Here is an 11,677-nt window from a genome sequence, read left to right as displayed (position 1 = left end):
CAGACTTTTGCATAACGCATAAACCATATACATAAAGAATTTGATTGGTCCATTGACTCATGCATAAGAAAATGGGCCAATGAAATTCCTTATGCACATGCTTTTTGCATTATGCAAAAGTGTGTGTTGGGGCTGCCAATGAAATTCCTTATGCACATGCTTTATGCATTATGCAAAAGTGTGTGTTGGGGCTCTTAATCTTATTGGCTCTTCAGCCAATAGAGTTCAAATTTCGGTTAGAACTGGCAGCTTTATTGGTTGAATTTTAGGATCTTGGGATTAAAACCTGAAGCATAAACCAGGCATCAGTCTTAAAGAGTTACGAACCAATCAGAGGGCCGCTTTAGCATCTTAAGACATTACTTAAGACAGTCTTCAAATAAGAACTGACTATGAATACCGGCCTAGGCACCGACCAATAGGTCTGTTTTTTATTGCTACAGTTTCTAAGGCCGGAATCAGACTACGCATTAAAAATTGAGATTGAAGATTAAACATTGAAATTTGACCAATGAGAATAAAAGAATTTTTGCTCCTATTATTTTAATTGGCCAAATTGGACGCGGATCGGATTGAGAATGCGGATCGAGCATCGGAATTCAGCCAATCAAGATAAAGCTGCTTTGTTTTGATTGGCTCAATATCGATGTGCGATCCGCATCCACATCCGTAGTGTGACACGGGCATAATGTGAGTGAAATTTCTTGGGTATAAATGGATTAGTTTCGACTGATTTTAATCCTCTTTTCTCGGCGGAGTAGAGCGAATCCGGTGTAAACGTTCCATAAATCCACTTCACTTCGAAGTGAATCGGGATTGGACGGCTGGGTGTAAACTTGGTCAGTGATGTGTATAATCACCAATAGCAAAGTATTTTTCGATCCAGATTAGTGCAACACGGTCGGATAAAAAACGCTATATGTTTGATTCATATGAGAAAAACAACTTTACAACTATACTGTTGTAAAATTCTTTGATATGATTGGTCTTACTCTTTGTAATCGACGTTCAGTTTCTACAGTCATTTACAGATGGCGCTAAAATTGGAGACGTGGGAGAATTCTTACATATATATATCTATGCTTATTTTACATTTAAAGCCCTTGGTTTAAATCCCCTAGTTTAAAGTTTAAATCCCTTTAATCTTGATAAAACGGATCTGTGCAGATCTGTGTTTGACAACTTGGTGCATTGTGCATTATGTTTCGGATAAAGAATTTCGTACATCGGTAATCACTGTCACGTATTACCGATTGCAACAAGGATCTGAAAAATTTCTGTTTCTTTTTTACTAATGAGAAGAACATAATGTTGAAGTACATTTTTCCTGTTGCGATAATCGTTATCGCCTGCTTGTCACAGCAATCTGAGGTTAGGATGCTTTCTCACGGTTGAATTAATCCAGTTCATTTTGATATATCTTTTAACAACTGTGAATGATTCTAGGCGCAATATGACGACAAGAGATGCAAGTGCATCTGTCCAAGCCTTTCTTCCGTCATAAACACGACGCAATCGACGGAACGTCTCACATACATTATAAATGTACCACCATTACAATGGTAGTTAGTGGTGTTTTCCAACAAGAGATTACCTCATTTACAATGTGTTCTTTGCTCCCTATTTCTTGTATTTTACTTTAATGTCTTGTACCTATGTCTTGTTTTCTTCGCAACCGTTTTATTGATAATCATGGCTCTGTTCATATTTCTTATCTCTTCCGAAATCCATTAACTTTTATCTTGGATAACCGAAAAACTGAATGAGAGACACAAGCAAGAAATAAAAGCAAAAAGAAAAACAAGAAACAAAGAGCACAATATAGATTATGTTTTATGATGTTTCTCAGCAAGAAATTACACAGTAATCATTTTTGTTTAACAGTGACAAACAAGGATAAAATAATATTCTGTGTTATGTTATGAATTCTTTCTATTTAGTGGCACAAGTCAACATGAGTGCCATTCTATTGTTATTCATTGAATGTTATGAAAAATAGAAATGATGCTTATGTCAATTTGTATCTCTAAATGGAAAACGTACATTATCTTTGCTGAAAAACAAATCCAATATAAATTAATAAGAGCCCTTATCCATACAATTGGCAATATTAAGAGTTTTTTTTTTTTTTTTAGCTAGAAGTCACGATTAGACACAGTGCCAAAAAAGAGTACTGTATAAAGTTGATTGTTTAAACAAGGCTGCCAAATTTTTACAATATACTAAAATTTTTTTATTTTCTAAATAGTTGATAGTTATATATTTGACACATAAATCTTGGCTCATCTTTATGACTGTATCTATTTATGTTGTGTTGTATCATTGTTGACAAGCAATGTATTGAACACAGTATTATTTTACATTGTCTGTGTTCTTTGCTAGAAAAATTCCATAATTTACTTTATGATTGTCATCTGAATATACTATCATAATACATATCTAATTTGTAGCAAATGCGAAAGTGTTGTTTTGCCGAAACTTGGTGAGCAAATAAAAGGTAAAGAGGAGGTATTTTGCTCGCGATGCGACTGCAAATATGAAAACAGAAACACGACTATTATTAAGGTATTTATTTCTTCATTGGCAAACTTTATTAACTGTTTTATAGACCATATTATGTGACAGAAACATTTATGTTACAGATCGTGGTGATAATAGTTATATGGGTTATTTCATTGTTAGTAATTTATATGTTATTCCTGATTTGTCTGGATCCACTACTTAACAAGCGGATACACAAGGCGTCAGCAAATATTGGTTATCACGAGCATAATAATGAAGAGGTAAATATGTTATGTAATAATGCAAATTTTTTATTTTTCTTTCTAATAATGTTTCGGTCACTCGCACTACATTGGATTAGTGCACATTAAAAAGGCTGCTTTATATAAGGTATCTAAAGTGGCAGTGGCATAATATAATCAACTGTGACAATGAAATAATACACATATATTCTGTTAAATAACATGACACATTATTGGATATTTCATCATTTAAAATATTTATATGCTTTTACATTTAACTTTGCTAAATTCATATTATAGCAGGTGTCAGTATACTAATGTATGTATAATGCAAGTGACCAAATTTGCTACGTTTAAGTAGATGAAATAAATGTAATGTTTGACAACTAAACACTGATTATATACACGTTCTGTTTTTTCTTTTATTCTACAAAGGATGATTCATCTCTCGCACCTGGAACGTCTCACCCAATGGGAGAAAGGGGCAATGTTTTGAATCGTGTTGGACACCAGCAAGACAAGTGGAAGCGACAAGTTCGGGAACAGAGGCGGAATATTTATGATCGTCATACTATGCTGAATTAAGTTGAACAATTTGTTCCCTAAGTATGTAAAATATCCAACAGACAGAGTATTTCTAATTGTGACAATTTATTCGATTTTTTCGAAGCAAACCTCTCGCGAATAGTTTGTAAAAATATAATATATTGCAGTAATAAAGTAACATTAAGCGTTAGCGATTATACTTAGCGATCATTTATTTTCATAAAATTCTATCCAGTAGACTAATCTAACCATATCACGATTGATATAAACGAAAACATGTACTCGCGTATATTCAAAGATTTATAATTTCCTGTGAATATTTCTGATTTAATATTTATCATTATCCTATATGTGTAAAAAATTTAATATAAATTATATATAAATTATATCATTATAAAACTAATTCGCGGAGGGATTTCAATAATTTTTGCGTCACGATAGCTTTCGAAGTTTTTTTTTAACTATAAAAACAGAAAAACAGAAATCATCTATATTTTTGATAGAATTCTTTTTAATAATACTTTTATTGCACTTATATGAAAATCTTCAGATAATTATGTATAAAATACAAATGTTTCTTAATCGTATATATTTTATAAGACGAGCTTTTATATGTAATTCCTAAGGTTTTCGATCTTTTGAGATTACTTTCTCAAGCGAATCTTTGATTGTGTCGTATAACGTTAAGACAAGAGCACCACCAGTGCCACGAAGAATATTGGAGAATGCACCTTTGAAGAAAGCTCCGAGGCCTTCGTTTTTTGTTATTTTTATCCAACAATCAAGTGTATTTTTATACATTATGTCAGCCTTACTTCGCCCTGATTGCATCATCATCCGTCTTCTAACTGTATCGAAAGGATAGGACACGATACCTGCCAACGTTGTTACTATCTGCAAAGAGTGACACATAATAACAAATTGTTACATTTTTGTCGCTCTATTGTTATATATTTAACATATTTGGAAGAAAGATCTCTTCGTACCTCAGCGATTATAAAATTCATGTACAAGGGTGTGCTCTTTGGATCGGATAGCATACCCCTCATAGTATCATAAAATCCAAAGTACGTTGCGCGATATATAATGATTCCTTGCACGCTGACGTTGAAGCCGCGATAAAGTCCAAAAAATCCGTCCGATTTAAAAATCTTCATTATACAGTCATTTATACCTTTAAACTCTCGTTTCTCACCTTTTCCGACATCGGCAGCCAATCTAAAAAATCATTACTATCTTATGCAAATAATATAGACTTAAAATTTAGCTATGCCATAATATTGTTCATTTCTGTTTGTAGCAAATTGTGTCACTTACACTACATTATATTAGTGCGTACTAAAAACTATATAAAATTAACAAGTTAAATGTAAAATGATCAAATATCCAATAATATAGTACTCATGTCATTTGATATACATATTATTTATTAGAATATACAATTACTTTATTGTCAAAGTTTATTATATTATTATATGCTACTGCATTTGAAATATTTAATACTTTATATAAGCAGCCTTTAATATGCACTAATATATAGTATAGTATGAGTAATCGAATTTATCGCACACATTATTCTTTTTATTTATAGAACATCTTGAAATTTCATATAAATATATAAATCACATATAATCATAAGCTTTGTAGTATCCTGTGCATGTGATATATACCTGGTGCGAGCAAGATCAAGCGGATACACAAATAAAAGCGACGTTGCACCGGCAGCACCACCAGCAGCTAGATTTCCAACAAACTGTCGCCAGAAAGCATCTGGCGGCACGCCTTCCAGAAAGAAGGCCTTAAATTTATCTTTAAATGCAAAATTAAGCGCTTGAGTAGGAAAATATCGTATAACGTTGGCGAGATTGCCTCTGTAGAAACTTAAGAATCCTGTCTCCTTAGGTATACGTACAAACGCATCTATCATACCTGATAAAAGTTCAACGAACGTAAGAATGAGAAATTAACGGAAAATGAAGATCATTTCTTACATGATGCATCAAAACGGTGTTAAATCATTTTAATGTACCCTTATATCGTTGGTCAGGTCTAATCTGTTTCGAAGTATGCTGTACTTGCAGTAACAATTTCACTCTTTCTAGAGGAGCAACCGCTGTCTTCGCAATCGCTGCGGATAAACCGCCTGCTATGAAATCTACCAGAAAAGATCTGTACAAATCCATTTCTCTCGAGGGCTGCCAAAAATCTACAGATTCTGAGATATTAACAGTCCGTTATGCGGACTATATAAAAACCACGCAACGTTTGCATATTTTTAATTGTATGTACTTATACGTTAATGTCGAAATAAATCACATATCTTCGCATTATCTGTCAAGGAAATGAAACGTAATGTCAAAACTACTATGCTACTGAAGTCACTTGTTTTTTGAGTCTGCTGGAAACACTACTTAAAACAATTGGAAATTCTTGGAAAATTCCCTAATGTGTCCATTTCCTACGAATAAAGATTAACTTTATTCTCGATTTAATTTATCATTTATGTTTTACTAATTCTTAAAATAAAAAAAAAATAAAGTAATGCGAAATTAAAGTTAATTTACATTGATCTTATACCCGTTTCTACCAATGCAGGTTAACTTTAATTCAATTTGTTCTTCATCTTTTTATAATTCTTAGAACTAAAAGAAATAAAGAGTTAGTGAAACCAAGATTAAAATTAAACTACATTGACAAAAATAAGTATAAATAGACATTGAATACATAAAAATAATTAAAAGTATAATTGCAATATTTTTATTGTAGAACGAATAAAATGAGCAAGACGCACGAATTATGTTCGTAATATTTACTCATGTCATTGTTTTACACAAAAAGTCGAACATATATTTGTTTAAAGCTTTAGTCAGTAAATGAATGTAGTCAGAAGCTTTTATTCAAAAGTTACAACTATATGATTTTTATAAATGACTGGATCATAGTAATTTATGACTTTTATATATATATATATATAAACATGGGATAAAATATATTACGTTTTCTTTCATTTTGTATCGTATACAGAAAATAGAATGCTCACGTCAAATGTTATATATAACTTTATCTCAAGGACTAGACTAGAAGAAAAATCTCTTTATGTGAACGATATTAAATACATTACTTTCATCTCTAAACAGATGCTTAATTATATTTGTAAGATACACATGTAATAGAATATTTGAAGAAATGACATTCGGCACATATTGGCATAGAATTGTAGACAAACAGGGAGACCATCAACGGCCTTCAAGAGATTTGACAAAGAGAACGCACACACCTTTTCTTTATTTGAAAATACGTTGAGTTAGGAAAATATATACTAAGTTAATAAGATCTTAATTAAAAAGTGATATAAAAATATCAGTAATATAAGTGATAATATAATGCTATGCCACACTTTCACTGTCTAGATTAGTAATGATTGGAATGAACAAATAACGAAATTTTTTGTGCAAGGTACTGTATTCTTAAAACCAGGACTGGGCATGTATTTGAAATATTTTTATTTGAAAAACAAAATACACTTGTATATGTATATTATAAATAGTGTGTTTTAAATAATTTAAATAAAAGTATTATAAATACATACCCAGCCGTGCTTATAATTTTGTAATAAAAATAATATTTATACACATTAATTGGTTAACTAACTTTAAAAACCGAAATTAATATGTCAATTTAGGATCATATACATATGTAACCTACACTGATACTATAAAATGGCAGTGAAAGTGTTAAATCGTAATACAAGAATTCCAATACTCAATTAAACTTGGCTTACATTATAGGGCAAGATATTTAAAGCAAATGTATACTTATACATATAACAGAAGGGTCCATTGAATATTTTTTTTATAAATGTACATTGAAAAACATTTGAAATTATTCAATTTTTGTTCATGTCGCACATTTACGCGGCATGTACCGACTGAAAAAGAAAATTTATGAATGATAATTTTATCTTTAGATTTTTATAAGCAAACAGTCATAAGTTTTATGTATACCTTCGCAATGTCCACGCCTGTCAAATTTTTAACAAGATCTGGAACACGTTGTACAATATTAAAAACTTCCTCGGTTAGTTTTTCAGCACCAATAGTGCCATTACCGCTTGAAACCATAGTTATCTTTTTTGCTTGAGAAAGAGGAGCGGCAACTTCGGCGGCAACCTATAAAGTGAATTGCAATTAGAATATTTACTATTATTAGGGCGCTTTTAAATGTTGCAAAGATTTATATACCTTTGGAAGTGTATCGAGCATCATGTCTATCATGGCTGCGCTCTTGTATTCGTTCCATGCCGCAGCTTTCTTTGCCATTTGTTCTGCCTCTGCCTTAGCTTTTGCTTCGATAGCAAAAGCTTCTGCTTCACCACGAATCTTAATAGCTTCAGATTCAGCTTCAGCCTCCATAACAAGACGCAATTTATTTGCTTCGGCCATTTTCTCTAATCTACAAATCAAATCTTAATCGATGTGCGCAACGAAAGCTTTCTTTTTGAAGCATTATCGAATACCTGTATTTTTCTGCGTCAGCAGGACGTCGTACAGTAGCATCTAATTCTCTTTCGCGTCTCATCATTTCCTGCTCTTGCACGGCGATCTCTTGGCTACGTTCTACAACTTTCACTTGCATTTGCTCTTCCATAATCCTTTGTTTAGTTTTTGCTGCTTGCAGTTCAAATGCCATTTCTGCGTCAGCTTTCTGCAAATGATAGCTTTATAAAAAAAAACTATATATAAAACATTTCGTACAAAGAGCATTAAAAATTTCTTCACTTTGGTTTGGACTTCAACATCATAAGCAGCCTTTTTCAATTCAAAATCACGTTGCGCTTTTGCGATCTCTGTGTCATTAAGAAAACGTGCAGCCATTCTTTGTTCCTCGGCGATAGCTTCCCTGATTTGAGCGTCTCTGCGAGCTTCTGCTTCACCTATTCTAGCATCTCTCTTCACTTCAGCCGTACGTGCCATACCGAGTGCTTGTAAATAACCCTATAAGTAATATATTCTCATAAAATTATTGCACAATGTGATGAAGTTTACGATAATACAATGACTAATAAATGATTTCAGCATTTTGACTAAGCAATATCTGAGCAACATAAAAGCAACATATATGTATAAGTATATATTATTGCTTAAATTTAATTACTGAGATTTTTTAAATAGAAAAATTTGAGAATACATGGAAATAAAATAATCTTTTATATAATTATTTAATATAATGTTAAGACGTCTGTAAAAGCTATATTTTAATTTTTCTAAAATTATATATTTAAAAAAATAAGATAAATTCCAACAATAATACTATTTAAAGATACCTCAGTAATGAATCAGCAACAAGTGCACAAGTGTTGTAATATAAAGCAATGAAAATTTTTGTTTTTTTATAATCTGAAGAATTTACAGTAATAATGTTAGAAGACATATATAGCGGTGTGCGCTGTGATATCAGTTACAAAGCTAACATTTCATTTGTTATATGATAATTTATCAATTAGTATAGCTACAAAATAGAGAAGTCTCATCTCCAGACATTTTCTCTTTTGTAACTAATCAATATACTTGAAAAATTTGTCGTACAACAAATGCAATATTAGTTTAATAGTGATAAAATAAAATTTGAACGTACCTTTGCCCCCTGCAAGTAGCAGAACAAAAAAGTATTCAATATTTACAATATACAAGATCTAATTATATTAATTACGTAAAAAGTTCATACTCACGTATTAATTATTGACAAACATTAATGAATTGTCTAAAGGGGGTCTTTTAAATATCAGTGTATATACATTTATGTACACTATGTACACTTCAATAATTATGACTTACATGTCTGCATTATTTTTCTGAATTAAAGATTTTGGATGCTTATGTGCTTGACTCATACATTTCTGTGTGTTTATATATCAGCAATCTGTTTTTGAATCTATTTTAGAATTAGAAAGTAGCAAACTTACTTCTTCATCTCGAATATCTTTCAATGTGTACGATACGACAGTAATGCCCATATTGACTAGATCGCTGCTTGCTACTTCAAAGACTTCCTTGCTAAACTTTTTACGATCTTTGTAAATTTCCTGGCGCAAAGAATAAGCTTATGTATAACTTTTAATAAATAACAATTTAGGGAGGATAATTTAGGCTAGTGTTTAACTTACCTCTACAGTCATACTACCCATTATAGCTCGTTGATGTCCTTCTAGAGTAACGAGAGCTATGTTATGTATCTCATCTTCAGATTTTCCAAGAAACTGCTCACAAGCCGTAGATAGCATTTCTTCATTCTGTCCCTGAATTTTTACCTGGTGCAAATACAACATTTTGCAATCTATGAATACTAAGTTTATTAAAATTTTTTATAATATTTGCAAAGCTTTCTTTTTTTTTTCAAAAATTTATATATTATATGTGTATAAATGTGTGTATATATATATATATATATTGATACATATATGTATATATATTATATTAGGTGTACAAATTAGTTCGGTCTGTATTTTGTGTTAAAAAATGCATTTATTTCAAAACAAAATGAATGAACAAATTAATTAAAGTATTGTCTATCACTGGCTACTACTTTTTCCTATCTCTCACGCAATTTTTGAATTCCATCTCAAAAAAATAACTCGTCTTTGGAGGTGATTATCTTTTGGAAAATGGACTGAACTAATTTGTACTCCCAATAATACCATATAAATAGATATTAATATATTATATCTATTTACATCAAGTCATATCATATATAAAAGATGCTTTCTTTAAATACCTGTGCAATGCCTGTTACAGATATTGGAACTCCTTGACAGGTGTATACTGTTGGACTTTCAACTTGTAAGGTCATCGTATTTAAAGAAATCCTGTAAAAGCAAGATATATGTAAGCCAAAAAAACTCATTACATGCTATCTGTATATTGAAAATATTTATATAATGCTTACTTTTGTACTTGTTGCACGAGGGGCCAAACAAACACTCGGCCTCCAGGTACCAAGAGAGGTTTGCTGTAGCAACATCCTAGAAGAAAAGTTTTAACGTAAAATAATAGAAATAGAAAACTGACAATACGGAGAACGGTAAAGAAAATAATGGTTCAGCTGGAATTAAATTAATATAAAAATAAAAGAATTGTGCTGCACGTGTAATTCTATATATATACAATCAAGCGGTATTCAATCATCCGCATATAGCAGATGATAATTTAATAAAAAAATGTGAAAGCATAGTATAGGTGCGGTTGCTCCGAATCGATCCCGCGTTTCCCCACCGCCGTCTCGCAATGCGGATCAATTATCTAGGAGACTCAAGCACTTCTTCCATTTTTTTTCTCTTTTCTACGGAAGTAATTAATTCAGGGGAAACATAAGGACGAAATACGCAAGAGATTGAGATATCTGTGCAGCATTCAGAAGTGACTCCCTGTTTCATTACCTGAAACGACGAGAGCCTCGTTCGGGCCGCAAGTGACGAATCCACAACTCATAATTATACGTCAACGTAACTACGGTCACTATGCGTAAAAACCGTAAACTTCACGCAGTCGAGTGACTGACGTCGACGTGCCACTCGCACTTAGCAATATACGCGTGTATATATATATATATATATATATATATATTTATGTGTCAATATAGCGTATATATACGCTATAGCGCAAAATCGTTCCGATTTCCCCTCTTTCTTGCCGCCAGCAAACGTTTTTCTCCTTCCCGTTCCCCTAATGTAGAGTCCTAGATATCAGAGAAGCGCAATCGATGTCCTGATTGGCGTGCTGTCAGCCAATCATGACATTCATTCATTGGTACTAAAAATGGCTGACTAATAGACGATTGGTGGATTTCATAGTTCGTCTGCAAACGATGCCATTTTTAGTACTTTTCTTAGTAATTTTGCGATACTAGGTCTGTTCGCGTTGCATGAAATCCCCAAATAATTTTGCACTTAAAATGAGATAGATATATATTCGGCGTTAAAAAGAGAGAAAGCGAAGATGGTAAGTGCAAAAAGTGCAAGCAACGCGAACAGACCTAGTGATGCCTAGTTTCTTAAAGCGGGGAGCACAGACTTTTGCATAACGCATAAAGCATGTGCATAAGGAATTTCATTGGTCCATTTTCTTATACATGAGTCAGTGGACCAATCAAATTCTTTATGTATATGGTTTATGCGTTATGCAAAAGCTGTGCTCCCCGCTTAAGCCGGTTGCGCTTCTCTGATATCTAGGGGTGCATTCCGAGTTACGCATGAAGCGCGTAGACTGCATAGAAAGTCGTTCCGAATTAAGCGGGGAGCACAGACTTTTGCATAACGCATAAACCATATACATAAAGAATTTGATTGGTCCATTGACTCATGCATAAGAAAATGGGCCAATCAAATTCTTTAT

The 11,677-nt window shown here is 32.3% G+C and overlaps 3 protein-coding genes across 4 annotated transcripts; 1 reads left to right on the top strand and 2 right to left on the bottom strand.

Moving 5' to 3' along the window:
* Positions 1–1,167: 1,167 nt before the first annotated feature.
* LOC108776584 (uncharacterized protein CG1161) lies at positions 1,168–3,471 on the top strand. The gene is made up of 5 exons (XM_018543247.1): positions 1,168–1,371; positions 1,447–1,562; positions 2,451–2,565; positions 2,643–2,783; positions 3,180–3,471. The coding sequence occupies exons 1-5, from the start codon at positions 1,309–1,311 to the stop codon at positions 3,327–3,329; spliced, it is 585 nt and encodes a 194-aa protein (XP_018398749.1). The 5' UTR covers positions 1,168–1,308; the 3' UTR covers positions 3,330–3,471.
* A 398-nt stretch (positions 3,472–3,869) lies between these two features.
* Positions 3,870–5,542, bottom strand: LOC108776578 (ADP,ATP carrier protein). The gene is made up of 4 exons (XM_018543241.1): positions 5,320–5,542; positions 4,961–5,219; positions 4,277–4,508; positions 3,870–4,184 (listed from the first exon to the last, which is right to left on the bottom strand). Exons 1-4 carry the CDS (start codon positions 5,471–5,473, stop codon positions 3,912–3,914), a joined length of 918 nt encoding a protein of 305 aa, XP_018398743.1. The 5' UTR covers positions 5,474–5,542; the 3' UTR covers positions 3,870–3,911.
* A 1,477-nt stretch (positions 5,543–7,019) lies between these two features.
* Positions 7,020–10,845, bottom strand: Flo1 (flotillin-1). Of its 2 annotated transcripts, XM_018543239.1 has the most exons (11): positions 10,723–10,845; positions 10,233–10,308; positions 10,062–10,152; positions 9,454–9,597; positions 9,253–9,372; positions 8,925–8,933; positions 8,069–8,284; positions 7,807–7,994; positions 7,532–7,742; positions 7,295–7,459; positions 7,020–7,218 (listed from the first exon to the last, which is right to left on the bottom strand). In XM_018543239.1, exons 1-11 carry the CDS (start codon positions 10,772–10,774, stop codon positions 7,201–7,203), a joined length of 1,290 nt encoding a protein of 429 aa, XP_018398741.1. In that variant the 5' UTR covers positions 10,775–10,845; the 3' UTR covers positions 7,020–7,200. The 2 variants fall into 2 exon arrangements, with proteins under 2 accessions (XP_018398741.1, XP_018398742.1); XM_018543240.1 differs by lacking the exon at positions 8,925–8,933.
* Between the last annotated feature and the right edge of the window lie 832 nt (positions 10,846–11,677).

This window comes from Cyphomyrmex costatus, unplaced genomic scaffold, assembly GCF_001594065.2.
Source record: "Cyphomyrmex costatus isolate MS0001 unplaced genomic scaffold, Ccosl1.0 scaffold363, whole genome shotgun sequence".
In the NCBI taxonomy this organism is placed as follows: Eukaryota; Metazoa; Arthropoda; class Insecta; order Hymenoptera; family Formicidae; genus Cyphomyrmex; species Cyphomyrmex costatus.
The sequence above is the reverse complement of the archived record's forward strand: the minus strand, read 5'-3'. Positions and strand labels throughout refer to the sequence as shown.